This window comes from Pollachius pollachius (assembly GCF_949987615.1).
Source record: "Pollachius pollachius genome assembly, chromosome: 12".
NCBI classification, from domain to species: Eukaryota; Metazoa; Chordata; class Actinopteri; order Gadiformes; family Gadidae; genus Pollachius; species Pollachius pollachius.
Genome location: NC_136945.1, coordinates 12,429,952 through 12,452,403, shown reverse-complemented (window position 1 = coordinate 12,452,403; position 22,452 = coordinate 12,429,952). Strand labels below are relative to the sequence as shown.

Below are 22,452 nucleotides of genomic sequence, written 5' to 3'. Positions count from 1 at the left end.
GTCCTAATACAATGCGGGCTAGAAAGGATGAAATGAACAGAAAATAAAAAAAAGTTTGACTTCTGTGTTCATTATCAGGACATTTCCGTAGATGCATCTTTATACTTGACAACTTCCAGATACAAGTGTTTATTGTATGTGCAGTATGTTACCAAGAGCTTTGGTTTCCTTAAAGGACTACTACGCAAATAAAAATCTGTCATTGTATCTGTTCACTTCTGACAGGCCACCATAAAAACTAGTCTACTGCAGAGACTAGTCGTTTGACAGTGTCAGAATCCAGAGGCTTGTGCAATCATTTATGACACCGCCGTGTCATCAAAACAGACTCAATGTTCAAAAGACCAGGTTGCTGAAAGGGACTGACAACCTGGCTTCCCTGCAACACCGAGTCAGGCGTTACATTGTGGATTTCTCCAGGAGAACTAAATAAATACCTCCTCTCCCCACCTTAAGACCCAAGTGACTTTACTTAATTTATTTTAAAGGGAAGTGAAACAACTTTTCCAGTATCAATGTCGAGTGTTGAAAAAAATATATGATTAAATCAAATTTTACTCCACGGTGACAATACCAGAAGTGTTACTTTTTCTTTTTTGGCAAACATCCTAACACAGGACTGTAAACATATTGTTTCCCTTGTTAAAATAGACGCAAAAATATATTCGATTTTCATTGGAACCCATTCATCCATCCATAAATGTTTTGATGGAGGCAAGCTTTTTTACAATTCTTACACTGCTCTGCCACTATGACAACTCAAATTGAGAATCAAAAGCATTATTCGTGACAATACAATGAAGATTTGTTCTCTGATGGATGACCATTTCCTTTCAATGGCTAACAGAGAGTGGCCTGTTTTCCAATGGCTAAAGCTGAAGGTTGGCCCAGTTCTTTTTCCAGTCTTGCTAGAAATCCGCTGCTCTAGGAGAGGGCTTCCTCCCTATCTGCCCGATCGATAACGTGGTTAGTTGAGCCAGGGTTAACACTGAGCCACCTGGCGGGCTTCATTAAACACTATAGCAGCTTTTTTTCCTTTTACATTTTTTTCTCACTTTTTTTTCGTCACGATTGGATTTTCATTTACCTTTTTTATTTTCACCGGTCACTCCTGTTAATGCACAGTTGTGCGCAAACGTACTCAGGCACACGTAGTAACACTCACATCCAGACAAAAAAAAATTGCTCCCTTAACTGCCACCACTGCTCCTAAACTGCACACACACACACACACACACACACACACACACACACACACACACACACACAAGCAGACAGAAAGACAAACACACACACAAACACACAAACAAACAGACACACACACACAGACTTGTCAGGCAGCTGTAGTTTCTCTGTATAGCCTCAGGGACCTCTATGATCTGCTCCAGCTGATGTCTCAGAGTAAACACCTTAAGGCACCCTTGATGCAGCACCCTTGATGCAGCACCCTTGATGCAGCACCCTTGATGCAGCGTGGACACAGAACACTGACCCCCCCACCCCACCTCTCCCACCTGACATAAAGAGGGCACTATACTCTTTTTTTTTTTCTCTCTTTTTGTCACCAAACCCCTGAACCATCCAATATGGCTAATACAGCTTAGTTCACGATCCATGCACAGATACTATTGGCAACTCGTTCAGCTCACTTGATTTGTTCTGCTAATCTCATTTTCCCTTTCCTGTCCCGCTCAGAACTCGATGTGTTGGAGCAGAGGAAGATAGTCCAGCACAGTTAATAGTGAAGGCTAAGGAATGGGGGAGGGGGCGGGGTAGGAAAACGAGGCAGTGGAGCCACGTTTGCGAGCTGACATGACATATGGATGTTTGCGTGCAAAATGGCTTCAGAAAGTCAAACACATAAGGCCCATGGTCATTTTTTGCATTGGTTTTGACAGAAGTTTAACTTTTTCTCTTTTTAAACAATAAATCATCTGTAGACTCTTGCTCTTTCACTGCGAGTCTCAAAATAAATAGATCTCCCTCTCAACTTTTACTTAAATACAGGTTCATATTTACTCTGCTGCTGAAAAATACATTTTTTTGTTCTTTTTTTATGTCTTGAGATAAAGTCCTTCAGAAGACTAGAAGAGTTCCGTATTTCCCCAAACCCTGTCCCTCATGCATGGCGATCCTTTCACTGGTTCAGTGGTCCAGAAATCCAGCAGAGACTTTTACTTAAATCATATATTACAAAAAAGAACTGAAAAGGAGGGGCTCTTTTTCTTTCGCTTTTTTTTTTTAAAGGTGAGAACTGCAGGACATGCGTGGAATCAAAAAGGGTGACAAAAGAGGGAAGGAATGACAATAGGTTTGATGATAAAATGTGGGCAAGAGGGGTGCTGATAAGAGAGGCAGTAACAGAGGAGGTATAATAAATAAGCCGTTTTGGATACCCCTCTCTCCCCCTCTCTTCCCCCAATCAATGCACTCCTCTCTCTCTCTCTCTCTCTCAATACTGATCTAGTGAAAATGTATGGGGACAGTCGGCAGGTGGAGCACCCATCTCAGCTCCAAGCCTGGGCCCGGCGGTGATCAAAGTCGGCGATCACCCGCTTGATGTGGGCCAACTTGTTGTGCAGGTACTCACAGCGCTGCTTCTCCTCGTGGTAGTTGGGGCTCTGCTGCAAGGGAACAGAACACACACGCTCAGTGCATCCACGCCGCAGAACACTTCACCTGCCCCATGTGGCAGAGCGTTATCCACTTCCGCGGTTCTCTACTACATACAAACGGCTTGCTGGGGGGACGGAATCCGATCACACCCGCACAATCAATTTGACTATAACAGAGTTCTTCCTGAAATATCTGTGTCAGGTCGTGGGGAGGCAGATTGCGAGCACGAGGTAAGACATTCACATCCTCTAGAATCCCTTTCTACTGCTTGTCTAGAAAAATGAAATAGCCGAGCATACAGACCGATTGACAAAAATGGACACCTAGGGGAGCAAAAGGCCAGTGGCTATATGCCCATTTCCAGGAAGACAATTCTCCCAGAGGAATCCTTTAGTTGTTCTACCTTTAATCATCTACTACAGACATCTATTCAATGACTTACTTGTTTGATTTTTTTGTACTCCTTCAGGACTTCATCGTGTACCTTCTGCAAAATAAAAAACAAAGAATCATCACCTTTTGTAATAAAACATAAAGCCTCTCCAAAGAGTTCAATCACTACAGTGAAAATATGTTCTATTTACTATGTGAATGAGGTGTAGATTTTACGTTTCACACAGAGCACGAAAAGTCAGATGTTGAAAGACTGGCAGTAAAAAATAAAAAGACCACCTATGCAATAAAAACATTTTACAAAATCGGTTTCAAGTGAGTAAGCATTTTTAAATGAATGTACATGCAAAGATGTGCCTCATCACTACATGGAGTAAGAGCTGGTCCCCTGGGAACCAGAAGGTCACTGGTTTAATCCCCGGCTCCTCTTAGTGGAGTGTTGAGGTTTCCCTGAGCAAGACACTGAACCCTTAGCTCCTGACGACCCTGCTGGGCCTTGCATTTCTGACACTGCCGTTGTGGATGAATGCGTGCATGAATGGGTGAATGTGAGTAATAAATGATATGCGCTTTGAGTATAGTGCTACATAAACTCACATCGCACACATGACTGAATGAACCCAGAAGGCCAAACAGCAGATTGTTGCGCACTGACCTGGTGCTCTTTGGTGCCGGGCACCAGCTTCTTGCACTGGCCGTCCAGCTGGGTGAAGCGGCGAGTTGTGCTCTCCACACGTGCGTGCAGGACCCGGTACTCGTCATACTCTGCGTTGAAGTCGTCCTTGTAGTTCTGCCGCTGGTCCAGGGATAGCAGTGGCGTGTACTTGCTGCAAACAGACACACAAACAATTGCTCAAGCCGTAAAACTCGATGAGCAGGTTTAAGATAAATGTATAGACGCCGTGGTAAAGGTGCTCTCTGATGTGTTAAGACCCGTTTAAAAAGGGTCCCCCCATTTACCTAGAAGGTGTGATCTTGAGTAGCAATTACTCGTCAATAAAAAGCTACCCCTATATATCCTATACCCCTGGGTAAGTCCACCCAGTTCCAGATGTACGATGAGAAATACAGAATCTATAAAGAGCGCTGCAGTGCAGCTGCGTTGGCCTCTGGTACGGGGGGGCGGGAATCCCATGGGAGCTCACCTCAGATACTCGGCCACCACGATGGGAGGAGTAATGTCTGTGGAATGGACCGGCTTCCCTTTTTCAGAGGAATCTGTTGGGTTGGGAGGGGGTCACAGGGTTAGAATTGGGGATATTGTTGTTCCAGAGTCATGCATTGAGGTTTAATTGAATAAACGCAGGATCAGCATTATTTCCTAAAGAGGTGTTACTATGAATAACCATTATGCAGAATCGGCCTTGAAAGCAGCTGCATTAGATGTGATTTCTGAAAATGATTTAGATCTGATCCATCCAAAAATGTTGACAGTTTTGCAAGGGCAATAAAATGTGACGAAACATGTTGAATGTACGAGGACAGACTGATAAACATTCTGAACACGATTTTCTACGTCTGAATAATGGAAAACAGCCTCCTGAAGACAAGTAAAAAATAAAACAGTTAACGGGGAAAACAATAAAGCTGCTCATGTGCTCAACAGCCGCACATGCCGCGGAAACCAATGCATCCAAAACAGGAGCGTCACGAAATGAGGGCGGCCAGGTCGGACGTCTCACCCTTGTCTTTATGCGGTAGCTTGGTGACGTCCTCCCTCTCCTCCCTGTCCACACGAGGCTTCTTCCTGGGCCTCTGCACCTCCTCTACACGAGGCTGTTCTGCAGGAGGCAGCTCTACGGGCGGCGGCTCTACCACCCGGGGGGGGGCAGGAGGAGGGGGAGGAGGAGGAAGAGGCGTGGGGTTGGGAGTGGGAGTGGGAGTTGGCCCAGAGCTGGACTTCTCCTTGCGCTTCCCCTTCTCCCTCTCTCGGTCCTTCTCTTTGTGCTTCTTGGCCTTCTTGGGCTTCTTACTAGTGCTGCTGAACGGGAGCGGGCTGCTGCCGATGACGGTGGAGCTCACCGTCAGGGAGGTCCGCGGGGGGGGAGGGGAGGCGGCAGGCCGGGGGCCCGGCGGCAGGCAGCGGTCCGGCGGGGTCCGGTCAGAGGGCGGGGGGCTACGGGTGGGGCTCGGCGAAGGGTCCCTGCAGGAGGAGCTCTGGTCCAGGGGCAGGTCCTGGGTGCCGCAGCCCTCGGGGGTGCTGGGGGAGTTGGAGTGGGAGGCCGGGCTGGGCTGCTGGTGGTGGTGGTGGTGGTGGTGGTGGGAGGACGCCGGCAGGTGCGTGGGCGGGGCGGAGATGACGCCGGGGGGGAGGGAGAGGCGCTTGGAGCCCTCGTCCTCGCGAGGGCGGTCCGAGGAGGTGGAGGGCGTGGCGGGACCCCGGCTGCTGAGATGGGAGATGCGAGGCTTCTTGGGGGCGAGTGGGTCGATGAAGTCTCCTTCCGGCGGTCGTTTCTGAAAGAGCATAGCACACATTGACGGCAAAACTCCCAGTTTGGCACATCTGTCTGTTCCGTGTGTGTGTGTGTGTGTGTGTGTGTGTGTGTGTGTGTGTGTGTGTGTGTGTGTGTGTGTGTGTGTGTGTGTGTGTGTGTGTGTGTGTGTGTGTGTGTGTGTGTGTGTGTGTGTGTGTGTGTGTGTGTATACCTGTGGGGACAAGGTGAGGTTGTCTTTAGGAGAACAGCTGGATGGAAGTGGCTCAGGTAGACCCAGTTTACTGTTGGACACAGGAGCAGAGACAGAAGACATGCTCAGAGTTACTCATCGATTTATATCACAGGAAGAACTGCAGGTTTGGTTGCCAGAAAAAGCAAGGCACTTGTTCCGGTGATGATCAGAAACTATTGGAAAAAAGAGCTAGAAGGTTTAACCTCTGAACTATTTTCCAAACAATCATTGGTTGTAGAAAGTAGAACAAGTAGACCAAATACTATGGAATAAGTTCAACCATAAAGCAGATACAAAGTGGGTCAAGAAGAGCATTTGTACCGAATAATGTTACGCTCCACTTGGACCTTATCGTCTTCAGAGTAACCGGGCCAGTCTTTCTGGATGTCACGGAAGATGAAGTCCTTTAAGGAGTACGAGTTGTCTTTGGGGTTCAGATTCGCCACCTGTTTCACACACCAAACAAACACACAATTTGATCAAGGCTTATGAAAGCCAAACTGTTCGGCCTCAGTTTTGTGACCTACTAACTAGAAACCTTTCACTTCCTCTGCGGGCTCAACATCTGCAATGACCAGACTTCTGTGCGCAGTAATAGCGAAAAGAGGGCCTTCTTGTCCGGACATGGTCATTCTCAGGGTGATTTGCATTATACGCTTTAATGATTCCTGGGGTTTATTGCTAAAATCCCCACCATTACCAGAAGGGATTTCCACTCAAGTCGCTTTGGATGAAGAATTGATTTAAATCCCTTTTTCAATGATTAGGGAAGCAATTATTATTTCAAAATCATCTTCCGAACAGAACTAAAGTGAAAAATAGTGAAGTGAAAAAGTAAGTGCACACCGCCGACGCTGTGACGTGATGTCGCCATCAGACCACGCCCAACGGCAGCCGCGGTCAGCCTCTGGCCTCCCTGGCGTCCGGCCACTCACCTGTTGCAAGGTGCTTCCCAGAGAGCTGCGGTCCTTCTGGCTGACGCCGTCCCGCTGTAGCCGGGCCAGCACCTCCAGCTTCTTGTAAGACCTGAGGGCCAGCAGGTGGATGATCCTGTCGCGGTAGGGCCGCTGGGACACGGGGTTGTTGCTAAGGCACTTGCGGATGGTGTTGGCTGGGTTGATGGGCGTGGACCGCTTGCGCTCGGGCACCACGTCAGGCGCCGGCATGGCGGGCTTGCGCATCTGAACTTGCTTTCCTAGGAGACGCCGTGGACAAAATGGAGGTCTGAGTTGGAGCAGGTTTTTTGTGGCATGGTGAAGCAGTCAGAGGGAGAGAGAGAGAGAGAGAGAGCCAACACTAATACTGATATCATCCAAGATCCAGAAACCGTCGTCCAACAAAGGATAACCCTTAGCAGGGATGAGCGATATGGAAAAATATCCCCATAAATAAAAGGGAAGATTGAAAAATGGCCCAATAAGATTATGAATTCAAAAAAAACATTCTAAACAGTCCAACTCTGGGTCACTACATTGAAGTATATGGAAACGCAAGTTATGGTAACATTTAAACTAGTTTTCCTTTCTCCCCGATCTTTCAAACCTCATATTCAATCATTTACAATACCATTCAAAGCTGATAAAACATAATATTGGATTATTGTGCAAACCTACTAATCGGCTCAGTAATTCTGCAAAGAAGCCAATAGGTGAACAGCACCCTAAAGCCTAAAGGTGGATGAACAACACTTTGATAGTCCAACTAGCAGTGGACACAACATTTTGCCATGCATAGACAGGACAGATAAGACAAAATTTGTGACTTCTGAGTACTTTTCTAGTGTAAATTATTGTGCAACCATGATGTGTAGCTCAATTATTTACTTAGGTTAACCAAAAGGCTGTCAACAACCATCTTAAGAGACGGCTTGCCATGTAGCTGTGATAACCAACAAACAAAATGCAACAAAAACATGACATGGTTGTATTAACAGTACAATCCAGCATAATGATTAACTATTAGCTGTTTAGCTTCGATCAACCTTCAGTGCATTCTCCCCTGACTCTGAATATATTCAGCATATTCATAACCTGTGTCATGAAACCTATATGGGATGTGGAAAGAGGGCAACTATGGCTACTGGTAGCAACGAGTTTGAGACCCGTCACAAAAAGTTACCATCAAAAGAAGGGTTTTAAAGAAATGAAAAAGGGATGTTGTCAAAACCCTTATCCACAGAGTAAATCAACATCTGGCCTTCTCCGCGTGCATTAAGATCCAGTCACGTTACAATTGCAATGCATGTTATAGCCATCCACACATTGAGTCATCACGCGTATCCAGATGACAGAAATATGTTCATTCAAAGTGTCAATGGGGGCCAAAACACAAGTGCTTTGTTGGAACCTATTATAGATTCCCCTACACCTCTTATGATTCCTTATGAAATGTAAAGCTCTTTTAAAGATTATGGAAAGAGAGCGAGAATAAAGAAACTCAGTGGCTTGACAGCCTGTACCCTCGCCATTTGCAGGGATTCGCTGTCTCACAGGGTGACAGACTGTCGAAGGTGAATTACTTGCGTCAGCTGCTAAAAGGCTTTCTCCTTCATAAATATTGAGCCTAGTGAGTAGTGACTCAACACGGTGAACTAAGATAAAGGAGTAAACAAGCTGTCTCTACAGCAACTCAAAAGCCCAATCACCTCCCCTTCTACATGGGTTACCACAATACTGAAAGCACTACTACTGGTTTAGTGCAACTTTAAAACGCATTTGAACCTTAATATAGAGATTGGGGGCGGAGCTTGTTCTCGCCTGTACCAGCTACCGCAGATACCTGAAAAAGTCCTAAGAGGAAGAAAAAAAGAAAAAGAAACGAGCATACGGCTTCTTTAGAACTGACATTACAGTGTGCTCGCTCTAGGGCCAGCTGCTACATGCCCCTGTAACACCCCTCTCCTGGTCCTCTCGGTTCACAGTTTCCATTAGGGCTAGCGTATGCAAATAGATCCCCAAAGGCAAAAAAGTGCAACCTTCTGGGAAGCCTCAACTAATCTTTCTTGTTTTGGGAGCGATACGAAAAATAATTACCTTCTGCTGACGGTCGTTCACATTTAAACTGTTAGTTTAGAAAGGCCACACCGCAGCCTTCCAGTGAATCTTTCCTAAAAAGTATCCTATCAATTAGTTTCAGATGTCAAATGTTGCGTTTGCATTTTGATAAAACGCATGCATGTCAAAGAAACAGGTTATTTTGTACTTCACTATGTGAGGGTGAATCAATGGTTGATGACTGAAGCCATTCATTTTATAAAATGGCAAATAAAGCAAGTTTGTATAAAAGAATATGTCCTGTATTCAACTGCTATTTCTATATTTCCAACAATTAATAAAATAGGAGAGCAAGCCAAACGTTGTGGGCCCTACTGTTCATGTAACGTTACATGGCAGGGAACAATTCAAAACGGGATATCGGCCGTTAGGATAAGGTCTAAGAAGTTATGTTTTATTGTGGTACATAAGTGTTCGCCCAGTGGGTCAAGGAAAGGCAAAATTCAGAAACAGACGCAGTAGTTACACTACGTGTGCCAATTTCCCAACCTCGCCAATTCAGATCTGATGTGTGGAAACGGATGTGGTGAACTGACCACCCAAATTAGATTAGCAAAGATTTACTTTTACTATTCCATGTGCCTGACCCTGAACCAAGAGCAGAGCGCTAATGTGGAGAGGAAACCACCAGATATCTATATGTATCTGGGTACCAGGGGAACACTCAAACCACCAGGGTGGCTGTTGGACAACGAAAGAGCGTGCAAGGAGAGAGACTCAGGTTATTTAACTAGCGTTTTAGCTGGCTGTATGTCAATAAACCCAGAAAGGCTTCGTTTGCCTGCCCTGGAACTTATCAGTCAAGTGTGTTAATCTGCAAAAGTCTGAGGGGCCATGGGTTGTCAACATTTGCTTCTCTTTATTTTTTAAGAGGTAGCAGGAACCAACTATTTGTGAGTTCCAAAAATATATGAAAGTTGTGGGTGGTCTTGGTGTGCGGATTGTGCGTGTATGAGATGAGACAATCTGTAAAATAAATAAAAGGAGGGACCTACCTCGGTACTTGCCCCCAGGCTTGATGACTTTGGTCCCGCGTTCACGTGTATCCTCAACGGCCTGGGTCATGCGTTCTCGGGTCACCTGGTACGAGTCATTTGTGGCACACACGGTGACCTTGTCCTGTACTGTCCCCATGGAAGCCAGGTGGGAGGCTCCCAGGCTAGAGACCCATGGGGGGGAAGCAGAGGGGTGAGATTGGAGCATGAAAATACATTTAACTGAGCAGAAGCCGTGCCAAAAAAAAACATAACAGGCCTAAATGACAACCTAGAAAAACAGGCTCATAAAAAGGAAGACATTGACATTTAAGAATAGCATTACCTTGTTGCATATTGTTGAATGCATTCAAAGCTTCCCTGAGGGTTGTCTTTGCCAACATTAGACAAGTAAAACTCAAAATTATGGAAGGCGTCTGAAGGGGAATCTGTCCTGGGAATCTTAATGCACTGAAAGAAAAACATAATGAAAATTATTAACAGGTCTTCATTTCTTTGAGGTGTCCGAGGTGCTCATGTTGTCCCTGGTCGTTTGCAAGGAGTTCATTTGTGATGCGTTTGCTGAATACTAAACGTGACCATCTGTAAAAGCACCTCCAGACTAGGCCACAGTGTTGACTGCCTCAAGTAAGAGGATCTCCTTACAGTAGTGTGTGCATACCTCTGGCTTGCTCTACAGCTCAGAGATGAGGCGGAATAGGGAAAGCATGGGAGCTAGCATGACACATCTTTGGAGACAACTACAGAGTGCGTGCGTGGCTGGATGCGAGTGTAGACGCGAGATAAATGTTGTATTAATAAATCAGGGCCATCAGCCACACTTTTTGTTCGTGTGTGTCAATAAATACTACTGGTTTTAACATCAAATAACTTATGAAACAATATTAGCTCATGGGTGAGCACTTTAACCATCAAAAAATATTAACGTCCTCGTACAATGGGTGTCCACAATCGTATGTCTTATGCTTCTCATTTCCCTTTTTTGTTCATTGGGGAAACATGGTGTAAATAATTAAAATGTTCACCAATAAGCACATGGAAGATACACCTATAGCACTTGGGCAAAGGCTTATTATGAGACTCATGTAGGAGAGAAGAAATAGATACTTACGCCTTGCAGTCCCTTGAATTGTATTAATGGCCGTAAAGAAGGTACATTCTGAAAAAGAGAACGCCAGTTTAGGACACGCAAGACCAGGGGTCACCAAGTACAGCCGGCTACAGAAAGCAAATTCATTACATAACATTAGGAACCTAAAAGGCATTATTTCCATGCCTTTAACATTATCTCAAACTTTACAGAAGAACGTCAATGCAGGGCCGGATTGGAGTACAGAACCTAAAAGCCATGGCAGATATTTACACCGTTCGTTTCGAGTAGTTTGACATCCATTTTTTAAAAAGGCAGGACGCGTAGGGCATTAGAAATTGATGTTTCTGAAGTGTGCAATTGTGGTGTTTGCAAACGTTGCGCTGGTGTTTTCTTGAAACAGAGTTCACTGCCACAAACAGGCAGTGGCTCCTCTGTGACCCTGTAGATTAGAGCGGCTACGCAGAGCTCGCTGGGTCTTCGCTCAGCTGCAGAACAAGCTGGCTGGATGACAGGCCTCTAAAGTATAGAGTCAACTGGTCTGAGTGGAATGTGCACTTTTACCAACACCAGCCTACATTTCAGAGGGCTCAAGAGTTGAAAATATTTTAAACGTGGCTGTGGTAGAATAGCTAGAGGTGAACCGAATTAGTGTTCAACAACTTCCAAAAATGTTCTACGGCAAATTACATCCTAGCTACTTAGCTTTTCAGGATCCAACCAAAGATTTACCCATCCCCCAATATACACTTGCAGACCTACTAGTCCACGCACATAGTTCTGATCACATTACACATAACGACAGAAAGAAAGCTTTAGCTTACACACACATGCGCAAAGGCACGCACACAGACACACACACACAATTGAGAGGGCGAGAGAAACAAAAAGCAGGCAGTTTTTTTGGCTGCTCAGTCAGCAAGAGATTCTAGGCTACTGTTCAATGCAATGTGCAGCCCAACTTACCTCATTCAATAAGGTTGTATTGGGAATTTTATATAAATAATGTGTAAATAAGGCTTTCCTGGATTTAGCCTACTTAACATATCAATAAGGTGTGGGATTGTCAAATCATGTCCTAATATTTTAGTTCCACAATCCAATACCTTTGTCTCATGTGCCATAAAAGCTGACACATACCATTGAATATTCTGGTCCAAACGCTTTGCTACATGACCACAGTAGATCAATTATGTAATCCTGTTGTTATTGGCTTTAGCTTGTTTTTTTTCCCTTTGCAATATCTTCACCTGAATAAGTTAGGTTATACCACTTGTACAGTTAAATATTAGTTATACAAATAGTAACCTTTATATATTATATTAAGACATTCGATTAAGATAAAATAACATGTTCTGAGTGTCTGTATAGATATCTTATTATGTCCGATTTTAAAGTTGAGGTAGGCAAATATACATATTTGATATCATGCAATACTAGCTTCGTGAAATAGAAGAGATCGATACATTGCCGATTAGACCATACGCTTTGAAAGAGCCATCGTGGGTAAACGCTTAAGACCAGCACCTCAAGAGGAATGGGATTAACGTTCGAAGTGGAATCTAAATTAAACCTGGAGGTTGAACCGTCGAGCTATTAATATGCGAGCTTTCCCATGTAAAAAAAAAAAAGTCCAACAGGTTTAGGTGTTAGTAAGAGACCAATCGGGTCGATCAGCCCACAACATGTTTGATTTGTGGGTCATCTACTGTAAATATATTAGGTTTGATCCATGTCGTCGTGACTCATGTTGTTGACGGCATCTGGTAGTTTAGTTTAGTTGATCTTTAACATATTGTATTCCGGTGTCTTATATTATGCTTCGTATGTACATACATGTTGCATCAATGAGTAGGATGTAAAAGGGATTGCCTTACTTGTGCCTGAATACTACTCAGTTTGGAACAGCTACTAATAACTCCTTCTTTGGTCAAAATAGTTAACCAAGAAAAAAAAAAGTACTTGGCCAGCAGAGCGTTATAGCTAATGCTGGGTGATCAAATCTAACACTTTTGAGGACTAAATATGACATGACAGTTGCTAAAAGTCGGCCAGATTATGACATTAAAGCACTGGTAACGTTTTATATGGTGATCAAACCAAGACCGACGTTTGGATTTGAATGCGAGCTGGGGGGAGAAAACGTAGAAACAGGCAGGCTAACTTGGCTACTTCAGTAGCCTAGCTATGCGTGGCACTTTGCTCACCGGTGGAGGCAGCCGTGGCACTCATAATTAGCCCTGACAAGTGAGTCCTTAACTCACCTTACAGTTTTGGTGGCTCTCGATGGCTCTCGCAGCCGTCTCGGTCAATTTGACATGCAAAACGGTCACTCTGTCTGCATTCCCTCGGCCACAATTCAATCCATATCTCCCATCCTGGGAGAGCGCCGCCATCTTTACCAGCCCTCCACCATCGTCCCTCTGACGGTGGATCATTTAGCAGACCTCGACTCCCCTTCCCGACACGGCTGCTGGGAGGGACTTTCACAACTCATAGGCTGAGAGAGGATCCCCCTGAAAAGCGTTATCCTGGACTTCCGGCAGGCAATAACTGGTATCTTACTTCCTATGAGCTTCGTTCGTCCAGGTTACAGTACCAGGAGCAAGAGTTATAACAACATGGTAAGAATAACAAAAATAAAAACAACAACAACAACAACCAGAACAAGAATAAATATTGAGTTTGGACCAAAAATTGGGTAAAGCACTAATAAAAACATGTAACGGAAACGGATACCTCGATATCGGAAATTCCGGCAACTACCTCGCCACTCGACGTTAAACCCATGTAACCCGTCGTTATCGCTCATTTGGAGCATCTCATGCCAGGCGTGCCGTCGTGAGGTTCTTATCTCACGGCAAAGTTAACAGCTGGAGTGAGGCTGACACGCGTACCTGCTGCATCCCATTCGATTAATGAACTACCAAGTAATGGTCAACTTCACGACGTAGAATACATCAACATAATAATAACCGTTCCTTGTCTTATTTAACTACTGTAACTTCTGCTTTGATATTGACAAGTTGAATCAACTTAGGGAAAATGTCATTAAAAAGGTCACACTATCTAAACATACATTTATAAGGAATGGTTTATCAATAGCCTTGTTGGCTAAATGTGGGTCCCTAATAGCTCTTATGACCTAGCCAAATAAACCAAACATCTTTAAACATGTTTATCCAGCATATGTTTTTTGTAATGATTTCTGGTTGAATTGAATGGTAGGATCCAATATAAACCCAGTGTGTCGTGTGAGGCAGCTACTATCTTTCACGTTCAGTCCCCAAGACATGATTAGACAGTAAGTTTGGTGTGATATTGCCTCAGGCAGGGTGTGGGAAGGCCTGTGTGATTCCAATAGATTACCGTAGTGTTTTACCCCACCCTTTCCCCCGAAAGGGTTACTCACATCTCTCTCTCTCTCTCTCTCTCTCTCTCTCTCTCTCTCTCTCTCTCTCTCTCTCTCTCTCTCTCTCTCACACACACACACACACACACACACACACACACACACACACACACACACACACACACACACACACACACACACTCATTAACATTCAAAGTACATGTTATCATTGAATGATTTTAATGTGTATCTCAAAAACTGTTGTTCACTTACAGGGCTGCATTAAATGGCTTTGAGCGTGATCATCAGAATGACAGACGAACAGGTTATTTTTGTAAAAATATATAAATAAAAATCCAGGTTTATTAGAGAGCATTTGGGTCTTGACCCTCGGACACCCAAGCCTAACGACTTCAATTTGGCATACTATTGGTTCTCTATGTTCCCATATAGGTGCATTCTTTTGTCTATTTCACAGCTGGTGTGTTTACAAAAGGCCTGAAGCTGTTGCCCCAAAGGGACAATAATTCACCTAACACATCAAATTGTATACACGCCCCTATAAGATAAAATAACTGAGAACAGTATTGTGAACTTACCTAATTCTCAATGTATGAATCTATAATAACTGGTTTTAAAGTATAGGCACCACCAGTCTTTACTTTAACTATTTCTGATTATACTATAGTGGGCCACACTAGAAAAAACTGCCATATTATATTGTTGACTGTTTAAACCTGTGCTTCTGGTTTGTCTGCCAAATACGCATTAAACTGTCAAACCCTGAAAGTTGCAGTCAAATTAACGTTTGGCCCAGCATCTTTGGTGCCATAGGCAAGAACAGCCAAAGTTGCCCCTCCTTAGGCCAACATCCCCCCCCCTTACACCCCCACACACACCCACACATTAACAGAGTAAGTGCTGATTTTTTTTATTAATACAAGCTACTAATCAATCAAAGCACATCAAATATAATACATTCAGTAAGGGGGCGAACAGTAAAATATAATGCTCGCAATCAGTTGAGACAAAGACTAAATACTCACATTTAGTTGACTCAGCTACCTGAGCCTCTCCAAAGTCCTCTCTTCCTACTTATCTAGACTTCGTCTGAACTGAATTAAACTAAAAATGTGCTCCTCATTAATCCGCTTTGATGAAGTATTTTAGAGGAGAAAGGTTTTATTCATATGCCAACTGTATTCAGTCTCTTCTAAAGACCTGTCTGTTTTGTATAATACATATGTTATGCAAAGCAGGTTCTGGTGTTTTATGGTTATCAATCAGTAAATCAATAAAAGTTTTAGTGGAATTCCTTAGATTGACTGAAGGGTTAGTTTGGCAATCAATCCATACAATTGTTTTAATTTTTTTTTCCTTAAGCTGGAACATCACTTGCTTGCATTTTCAACATTCTTCTGAATAGACGACTTTAAACCTCCTTCTCATCTGTGTTCATGTCAGCTGTGGTACTTTGTTTCCCCACTGATCTAATTTAATCTTGAAGATAGTCATCATCTCATTCATTGTGTTGGTACCATGTGATGCTTCTCTGCTGTTTTGTCCTGTCTTTATTTGTGTTGTAGACCTCTTGCGCCTGTCTTGTGTCTTAGCATTAATCCCCTTTATTGATATAATTCCCCAAATCATGGCCATGCCCGCAGGTTGGACTAGTTCAACCACCCCTGTCTAGAATGCCCGATGCATAGGTTTTAAATACATACTATAGTATAATAATGGTGTTACTCGTATAAATAAATTGGTCTATTCATTATACTTATAAAGGATAACTTTCCTAGTGTTCTTATTATACATCTATGGGGGTGGCTTGCTGCATAATTATTTCTAAATGTTTATTCTCAAAAGCAAAATAAAATAAATCATTTTATGTTTTGTTTTTTTTGGCTATGGTCGGTTGGCACCCTAGGCGACATCCTCCACAGCGTATGTCAGGGGCCGGCCCTGTGTCACAACACTCACAATCACAGATGGAAAACTGACACCTACTTCATTTTTACATTAATGTTGATTTGCCAATTAAAGTTCTGTGTCTTTTCAGGCTTGTGTGTACAGGGGCCCCGGGGTCAAGGGTCAAGCCCTACTGGGCCCTGGCTAAAAACAGTTTGAGAAAGACTGTTTAGAACCCTTCTTTCCTTAAATCTCTTTATATACAGTATATGGTTATCCTCCTACCATATCTTTTGGCAGCATAGAAGTTGATCATTAACAAATGGGTTACTTAGGCCGGTTCCCATTTTGGTGCTAATCAACATCGCATGTTCACACTGTGATTATTCGCAGATACAGAAATGCCTGCTGCTCTTTACTGCGTGATATGCCTCCTGAAACACCTCTGAAATTCATGTTTATTGAAGCATTGAGTGGGAAGGTTGGCCCAATTTTAAAGGGGCTGGGTGCCATATATTCTTTCGTTTTTTGCTCCAGCAACCTAATGGCTTTTCTTTGATAACCTTAATAATGTGAGGTTATGTTGAGCTCAAAGGTCATTCCTTGCCATGCAGGTGAACATCCTTTACTAATTTTTGGTACGTTTTTGATTGAGGATACTGCAACAAGAGTATATTGATATTTGATGTATGGTGTTCATATGGGATTAGTCAGGAGTTAGTGAGTTTGTCAGAAGCCCTGACAAATATATCATTCGGCAGCAGTATCAGGCCAACATATATCAGGTGTGTCTGCCTACACAAACAGACACACATAAGTACACACATTTAAACTGTTTAAACATACTCAAAATTACTACTAAGATATATTTGTACCTGGACCAAATGTTAGACCTCCAAAGTAAATGAAAGCTACACAAATAACAACTTCTGCATGTGTGCGTTTTAATGTATATCCAACTTATATGGGTGGTTGCAAAAATTGCACACAGCTTCGAGTTCAAGCTATAAAAGTAATAACCGGTGAGCCCATTATGCATGTATCCACGTGGCAATCTGGCCCACACGAAAGGCTCTACTGGCATGGGAAAGGAACATCTGCTGTACTGTTATCCTCCCATTTACACAAGCAGACAAAGACAGAAAGTCACGTTGAGTGTTTATGTGTGTTAGAAGCTGCAGGGTGGGTATTCAAAAAGGCACGAACTTAAAATCCTTATTAATTTCTCTCCCTCGCTCTCCAAATTTGTACAAATGCAGCATTCCCAGTGAAGATTATTATGGTACAACAACAGGGGCATGTTTATTAAAGCATCCACAACACCCCCTGTTCCCCCTCCCCTCATCTGCTATTTAAAGACCTTGAAAAACAGCAGCTTTCCCAGTTAATGATTCACCACTATGTAGGGAAAGTGTGCACTTACGCTGTTGACTCTTATCACTGCTGCCTGCAAAGCTGATGGTAGGTTATCTCTATAGCTGACCTTAATGGGGCGAAGGCATGTCATTTTTCCTCTTTGTCTGCTAGAGAAAAGATGGCCATTGTGCAGAAATGCTATTCTATTAATTGAGAGCAGATTGCACATTTCCGCTCAGCATGCTTGTGGCTTAAACAGGCTTACGAGAGGGGGTCTAGTATGGAGGTTGCTTGCCTTGTCAAAATGTATTTATTAGGTATTTAATAAACGCTAAGCATATATTTGGGTTTCCCTTGTAAAGTATAAAACACAGCTATTGTATTGTGCTCTGGTTTAGATTGTTCCAACTTTTAATACTGGGGCTAGCCAGCAGGCTGCCCCTTCTTTGACCCCTCCCTTCAGCATCTGCGTTCTTCTCTCTTCCTCTCATCCAGAGCCTCGCATTGTCTCCCCAGGGAGATGAGCCGCTGCACGGGCACGTCCGCCGACAGCGCAGAGTCCCACCAGCTGTACTCCGGGGACAGGACGCACGTGGGCCTGTGGTTGATCAGGTAGCGGTTGAGGTAGCTCTCCTCCATGCCCCTGGCCATGAACCCCTTCTCCTGGTCCTCCAGGATGAGCAGAGAGCAGGCCCGGGCCAGGCTGAACACCTCGGCCACCCGCCCCCCGTACAGCTCCGAGGTGTAGTAGAAGTCTCCCTCGTCTTCGTCCACGCACGCCGCAGAGCTCTCCTCTACCTCGTAGGGGAAGGCATGCCGGGGCATCCCGTACAGCTCGGGGTGAAGGGTGGCCACCAGCTCCGACAGGATCTCCTCTCTCACCGGCGCCGTGAACTCCTGGTCGACGTCGGCGCAGAAGACGTACGCCACCTCGTCGCCGACCTCGTTTTTGATGGCGCCGGCGATCAGGTCCATGCGACGACGGGCCAACCTGTCCCAGCCGGGCATCTCCGCCACGGGGATCACCTTCAGGTCCCTCTCCGGGGCCAGCTTGACAGGGGGCTCCAGGGAGCGGGGATTATCGCAGAGCACGTAGTACGTGACCCCCCGGCCCGGGAGGAAGTTGACCTCGGCCGACAGGAGGAAGCGGCGATGGTGCAGGCCGTAACTGCCCACGGCTAGCACGAGGAGGCCCACGCGGACCTCCTGCTGGGAGAATTTCGCCCTGTGTTTCACTGACGCGCTGCTCTCCCCCCACACCAAAGGGGCTCCCCAGGGGGTCTCCAGGAGAGGCTGTTGGCCTAATGAGGCGCCCATGTCTGGAGTGTCCGCTTCCCCCTCAACGGGCTCCAGGCCTAGGATGGGAGGATGACCGCCGTCGACGCGGACTGTGGCCTTTGACCTTTGGAAAAGGTCTAAAAGGGGTGCAGATATATTGTCATTAGAACACTTTCTCAAATATTCACCATATAATCACCACAAGATTATTAACGGGCAGCCAATTTATTCAGCTGGTGTCATAACATTGTTCTGAGAGCATATGTCCACGGCATATTGTAGTCATGTGTTGGATTCATGTTTTTATGGATGTCCTGAACATGATGATCAGGTCACCAGGAGCTTAATAAACATTGTCTTCTGTACTTAGAGTTGTGTCAGAATTTGTGTACTCTAAGATGTGCTATATGCAGGTAAAAGTCCTGCACCAAATTGTTGTGCAGCACACTCACATATCAGAAGAGACAATAGGAGGCTGTACAGGACCATCCGTGCTTTGCTCACCCTTACTGGCCCTATTGGACACACATCAGGAAACATTCACATTCCCGAACACACACGTACAAACACACACACACACACACATGCCAGTTGATTGCGGTTGATGACACAAATAAGTAAAATACATGAAAATGGTGGTAGGATCTGCATGTACAAATGCGGCTATAATTGTCAACAGCGTAAAGGAGGTGTGTGTAGTGTAGTTAAGTTTATCTATGTAGCCCTTTATCACAATTGCGCCATAAGAACTTCACCACCCGCATTGGACTGCATCACCTGTACATTAGCTGTACAACAAAATCCTTTAATTTGTAAACCAATTAGAGGTACCTCACTTAAGTGCTCCGTGGGTAGACATACGCTAATTATTAACGAGACACATGAATAATTAATTTCGAAAGGTCAAAATAGGGTATACGACACACACACACACACACACACACACACACACACACACACACACACACACACACACACACACACACACACACACACACACACACACACACACACACACACACACACACAAAGCATCGAAGCCTAATAAGGTACACAACTTGATAACGGCCCAATCAAATTATGCCGATGTGTCAAGTTTTCCACCCGCCATATTCGACTGAAAGACAACCCCCATTTCCTCTCTCTTCTCCACTGAAAGCATCGTTAAGGCCAAAGTAAACTATTGAATGAACACCGATCATTCCAGACGATATATCAATAGAGTAGGCTACAAACCCGTAGAGAGAAAGGGGAAAGAGGCGGAGCGACCGTACTGACCTGAGCGACATTTGCTAAACATGAAGAGTGCCATCCTCTGACGTGTAGGCCCGGTCGGTTCCTGAAGTCACACTTCAGCCCCTCTGTATAACTCTTCTTCGATTCTTCTCCTTGTCTTTTTTATGTATTTACTTTGAACGCTAACATGAGTAACTCCGCACCGTCTTCCGCTTGAAGACGCGCAACAATCCTTTCTGCTGGAGCATCGCCTCTAGACCATTGCACCAGATGTAGGGAATATGTGCAAATGGGATCAGTTAGGCAAGCTGAGGAAAAAACAAAAACTAACGGAAAATGTCCTGTTGCGCTGCTTCTGTAGCGCTATCGATAGTAGAACTATGTATGTCAGTCCATGTGTCTAACAAGGCGCAGACGACATCAAAGTCAGAAGAAAGGTGGCTATGTCTCGCAGAAAATACATGCATTTAACAGGCAGACCATTTACAGAGTACACCACTTTGGTACTTTAATGGAGTATTCACATTCTAGGGAGAAAGACACGATTGGCATGTTTTTTCCTCTATTGTGCATTTACCATGTTTTCCACTAGGGGAGTGTATTTCACTTGAAAATTCATCATTTTCCCTCAGATTCATTTGTAGGCCTATATGTATTGATGTTTGTCGATGAAAGTAAGAATGTTGGATCCTACTCCTATAGCTGGTTGAATATTTTTAATAGTTGAATACATCAATACTTCAAAAATGATTTGCCAAGAGATATTTTCAAAACAGCAACCAAAAACTCAATACCACTCAGGAGTTCACTTTGCAGTTTATTACAATAAATCATTTTTTGTACATTCATACATACATCGCAACGTTTGTCTTGAATAAACAAATTTGGACAGAAGCATTGATTAAAACTCATAAACAGCACCGGCTACACTAAGGGATGGTTAAATTACAAGGCAAAATGTAAACAATTTTTTTCCAAACATCTTCAAGTTCACCTTGTTGGCGCAGGGCAAGAGAAACAAGGAAGTCACCAGGAAAGCATGTCACAAACCATTACCAAAACTGTTAAATAGAAATCTAAATGTAAATCAGCAATAGGATTATTACTCTGCATACAGGCTTCATCACTTCAGAAGAAAACACTTTGATTGAACTATGAATGAATGAATTGCTATACAACCATGAAAAGAAATAGGTGAGGTCATCACAGCATCATTAAGGCGATATGAGAAGATCAAAGTGCTTGTAGGTGTCAATGCAGAGCCCCATACTAGCACGTTGCTGGTTACTTCCACAAAACTCTGATAGGTTTTTACTTTATAATACCAAATAAATAAATACCAGAGAGTTGACTTGTGCATGTTAATGCTAAGGTTTTGAATTGGTGGCATTGTTTAGCTTGGATGTGAGCAAATATCATATTTTGCATGGTCACTAAAATTGACCGAAGCCTTTTGACAAACTAATGTTTGGCAGTGTTTATTAGTATCAATGAGTGCTATTCATAATCTCGACACAAATTAACTTGAGAACACTACACTAATATAACATAAAATAAACTGAGCAAGGGTTCATATGGTTGTATATATATTTTACTCTCATAAACTATGTGGAATCTCTAGAAAAATATTTATTTGAATGCAGCATTGTACTCATACAAAATAAATAAGATTGCACAAGAAGTAGGAGAGTCCTTCCAGTAGTGGTGGACTGAGAAGCCTTCCGACTGGTTCTTTCCAACTCATTAGCAGAACACCCAATGACCAATGGTTTTCAAAACCTAATCGAGTGTCATAGTATGTTGGTGCAACGGACGTGTCATATCTGCATGCTCTTATAGTTTCTAAACATTCATAAATATAGATTATTCAATACTCCGGAGAAGACAGAACACGTTAAAATCCCTTAATTCGCCTCCCCTGAGATTAATGGAGTAAATGAAAAAATGTGTTGTTTGCAATTTACAATTTGGTTTGGAAATTACTCTATCATGACACAAACTGTGTGACGTGAGCATTATACCATATAGTTAGGGTTTGTTTGGCAGTATGACATCACCCATGAATTAAACCTCATGATGATTTTTAAGGGAGATGTTTTATAATTTAAAGTGTCCTCAAAAAAGAATTGATCCCTATGATTGACAAGAAACCTGGATCCTAAAGATGACGTGCTTTCCCCCTCGACTGTGAAGGTAAGGGAGACCGGGCCTCTGAATCACATTACCCTCCTCTATCAGAAGATCAGTTTGTGTTTTAGCTATCTGGTATGGAAAGTATATTTGGAGCAGAAGTTGTAATCGTTGAGGTATACTTAGAGAACATAATATATATATATGATTCAAATCACATAAGGAGAACTGAAGTGTATGAAACCTTGCTTGGCATGCCTGAATTTGCAGTAATAGTATATAAGAAATACAGCTTTGAGGAAATTATATGAACTGAAAGAATACACCCCCTTTGCTTCCTTTAAGCTCCTCTTACTACCCTATTACCTTTTTCGCTCT

The 22,452-nt window shown here is 43.7% G+C and overlaps 2 protein-coding genes across 3 annotated transcripts; both read right to left on the bottom strand.

Annotated features, from left to right (window-relative positions):
- Positions 1-1,653: 1,653 nt before the first annotated feature.
- ell2 (elongation factor for RNA polymerase II 2) lies at positions 1,654-13,252 on the bottom strand (the record flags this gene model as incomplete). Of its 2 annotated transcripts, none has more annotated exons than XM_079748088.1 (12): positions 1,654-2,624; positions 3,059-3,103; positions 3,665-3,836; positions 4,155-4,227; positions 4,692-5,463; positions 5,656-5,725; positions 5,998-6,122; positions 6,612-6,871; positions 9,725-9,888; positions 10,050-10,174; positions 10,836-10,883; positions 13,079-13,252. In XM_079748088.1, the coding sequence occupies 12 exons, from the start codon at positions 13,250-13,252 to the stop codon at positions 2,508-2,510; spliced, it is 2,145 nt and encodes a 714-aa protein (XP_079604214.1). In that variant the 3' UTR covers positions 1,654-2,507. The 2 variants fall into 2 exon arrangements, with proteins under 2 accessions (XP_079604214.1, XP_079604215.1); XM_079748089.1 differs by having other exon boundaries at positions 1,654-2,621.
- Positions 13,253-17,080: 3,828 nt separating this feature from the next.
- Positions 17,081-20,097, bottom strand: LOC307083871 (globoside alpha-1,3-N-acetylgalactosaminyltransferase 1-like). Its single transcript, XM_079747892.1, has 3 exons — positions 19,987-20,097; positions 19,161-19,223; positions 17,081-18,845 (listed from the first exon to the last, which is right to left on the bottom strand). Exons 1-3 carry the CDS (start codon positions 20,018-20,020, stop codon positions 17,890-17,892), a joined length of 1,053 nt encoding a protein of 350 aa, XP_079604018.1. The 5' UTR covers positions 20,021-20,097; the 3' UTR covers positions 17,081-17,889.
- Between the last annotated feature and the right edge of the window lie 2,355 nt (positions 20,098-22,452).

Coding starts and splice junctions, on each gene's coding strand:
- LOC307083871 (XM_079747892.1), bottom strand. CDS start 20,020: ATGGCACTCTTCATGTTTAGCAAATGTCGCTCAG. Junction 19,224..19,986: donor GTTTAGCAAATGTCGCTCAG/GTCAGTACGGTC, acceptor TGTGTCCAATAG/GGCCAGTAAGGGTGAGCAAA. Junction 18,846..19,160: donor CCTATTGTCTCTTCTGATAT/GTGAGTGTGCTG, acceptor CACCCCTTTTAG/ACCTTTTCCAAAGGTCAAAG.